This window comes from Gekko japonicus, unplaced genomic scaffold (genome assembly GCF_001447785.1).
Source record: "Gekko japonicus isolate JY-2015 unplaced genomic scaffold, Gekko_japonicus_V1.1 scaffold1533, whole genome shotgun sequence".
In the NCBI taxonomy this organism is placed as follows: domain Eukaryota; kingdom Metazoa; phylum Chordata; class Lepidosauria; order Squamata; family Gekkonidae; genus Gekko; species Gekko japonicus.
Genome location: NW_015163649.1, coordinates 95,454 through 97,425, shown reverse-complemented (window position 1 = coordinate 97,425; position 1,972 = coordinate 95,454). Strand labels below are relative to the sequence as shown.

Below are 1,972 nucleotides of genomic sequence, written 5' to 3'. Positions count from 1 at the left end.
CCCACTGGTGGACCTCCTGAGGCACCTGGTATTTCTGGCCACTGTGTGATACAGAGTGTTGGACTGGATGGGCCTTTGGCCTGATCCAACATTGGCATCTCTTATGTTCTTATGTTCTTACCCTTGGAAGCCCACTAACCTTAACAGACGTAGAAAACTATCACTCTGTTTAGAACTGCACTATTATTCTTCCAGATTAGATTTACACTGATCTACACAGTGATCTGATCCCAGCAGCTTTTACTGGATTCCTCTAGTCAGGGTGCACTTCTCTGGCTGGTCACCTTGAGACAGGTTCTGTGGTGAAAGGCAGCTTCCTCACAATATCCCTGCAAGGTAGCATAGGCTAAGACTTCAGTGGAACCTAGTGGTAGGGATAGACCCAGTGACTTTAATGGCTGAGTATAGAGAAAGGAGATTAAGGTCCAGCGCTAGCCACCTTCCCCCATGCTGGCTCTGACAGCCATTCCCTAGTTACCTGTGATGAACAAAAATCCCTCTAGGTGACTAAACTGGGAAATACTTCCAGCGGTCGGCAAGCTGTTTTGCTTCCCGTTCCAGGCTGAAAATCTGTTGCAGATTGTCTAAAAATAGATCTTAAGTCATCTAAACTTGCCATTGACTAGATTAGCTTCGGAAGGCTGTACTTAAAAAGATAAAAGCATCGGTTAGAGTGCTTGGCTCTTGTTCGGCGAGCTCCCAGGATGCAAAACTGTCCCACTGCTAGTAGGTCTATCGCAAATAATCTTTTAGGCCTGAAATGGTAGCAAAGCAGGTATCCATTCGGTAGCAAATCAGCAGCTGAAGACTTGATTTTGGCACCTCTGTACAAAGCTGCTGAAGGGACCAAGCTTTGACAGAGCCTTTGAACAAAGTGACCACCATAAATCCCAAGGAACCGACATATCTTAGCTTGCCTACTGGCTTACAAGCAATGTTCCCTCTAAGCTGTGGAGTCTTGTGAGCAAAAATTCTAGCTTGTGAGCTACTGGCAATAAAGTTGTGAGCGAGGGATCTGGCTACTACATAAATTAGTTTGCTCTGGAGCCCCATCCTTCCTGAGTTAAGACAAAAATGTGTGAGTCGGAGGCTAAAAAACTATGAGCTGGCTCACACTAACTCAGCTTAGAGGGAACAATGCTTACAAGCTCTGGAAGTGTTCTGCCAATGGTCTGACCTGAATCTAAACATTAGAGTTAGCGGGGGAGAGGAAAACCCAGGCCCAGGGTCATATGACTGCTAAGTCCAGGGGGCGAGACACGCACAAACAGACTAGATTTATTTCTGTCTGCCAGGTATTGATTTTGCAACCCGCAAGAGACTAGATTTATTTCTGTCTGCCAGGTATTGATTTCGCAACCCGCAAGATAGCAAAATTGCTGAAGCCCAAGAAGGTTATTGAACAGGACGGGGACTCCTTCTCTATCCACACGACAAGCACTTTCCGGAACTACTCTGTCCAGTTCAAAATCGGGGAGGAGTTTGAGGAAGACAACAAAGGCCTGGACAACCGGAAATGCAAGGTGAGAAGCCTGTTGAAGGTCCAGCCGTATAGATCTGACTGACTGTGTAGGATCTCACCCCTCCCCTTGAGAACATTAGACATGGTTTCTGTTCACCACCAAAGACAAACCCATCCCTGAGTCACATGTATGAATATGATTTGTATTGCACAGCTAAACTGGAAGCGGGGATATTCCACAGCCTGATCCACAGTGCCACATGGTAATGGCAAGCCCACACAGAGCAGGCATTAGCAGCTTTCATCTACAGAGATATTGGATAGGAACATGTGAAGCTGCCTTATACCCAGGGGTCATTTCCTGCGGGAGCGCACAGGAGCGGAGCTCCAGCAGTAAGGAGCCCAGGGGGCGGGCACATGCAACAAGCCCCGCCCCCTGCTCCCAGCAGCCCTCAGTTGGGCCACCAGGAGCAAGAAGCAGCCAGGTAAGTTGCAGAGCCCCCCCCCGCC

The 1,972-nt window shown here is 48.2% G+C and overlaps 1 protein-coding gene across 1 annotated transcript in view; it reads left to right on the top strand.

Annotated features, from left to right (window-relative positions):
- Positions 1-1,972, top strand: part of NMNAT1 (nicotinamide nucleotide adenylyltransferase 1) — a 43,437-nt gene that overhangs the window by 33,686 nt on the left and 7,779 nt on the right. Inside the window, exon 7 of the mRNA XM_015407667.1 lies at positions 1,345-1,523. Coding sequence (XP_015263153.1) covers positions 1,345-1,523 — 179 coding nt within the window. The remainder of the gene's footprint in view (positions 1-1,344; positions 1,524-1,972) is intronic.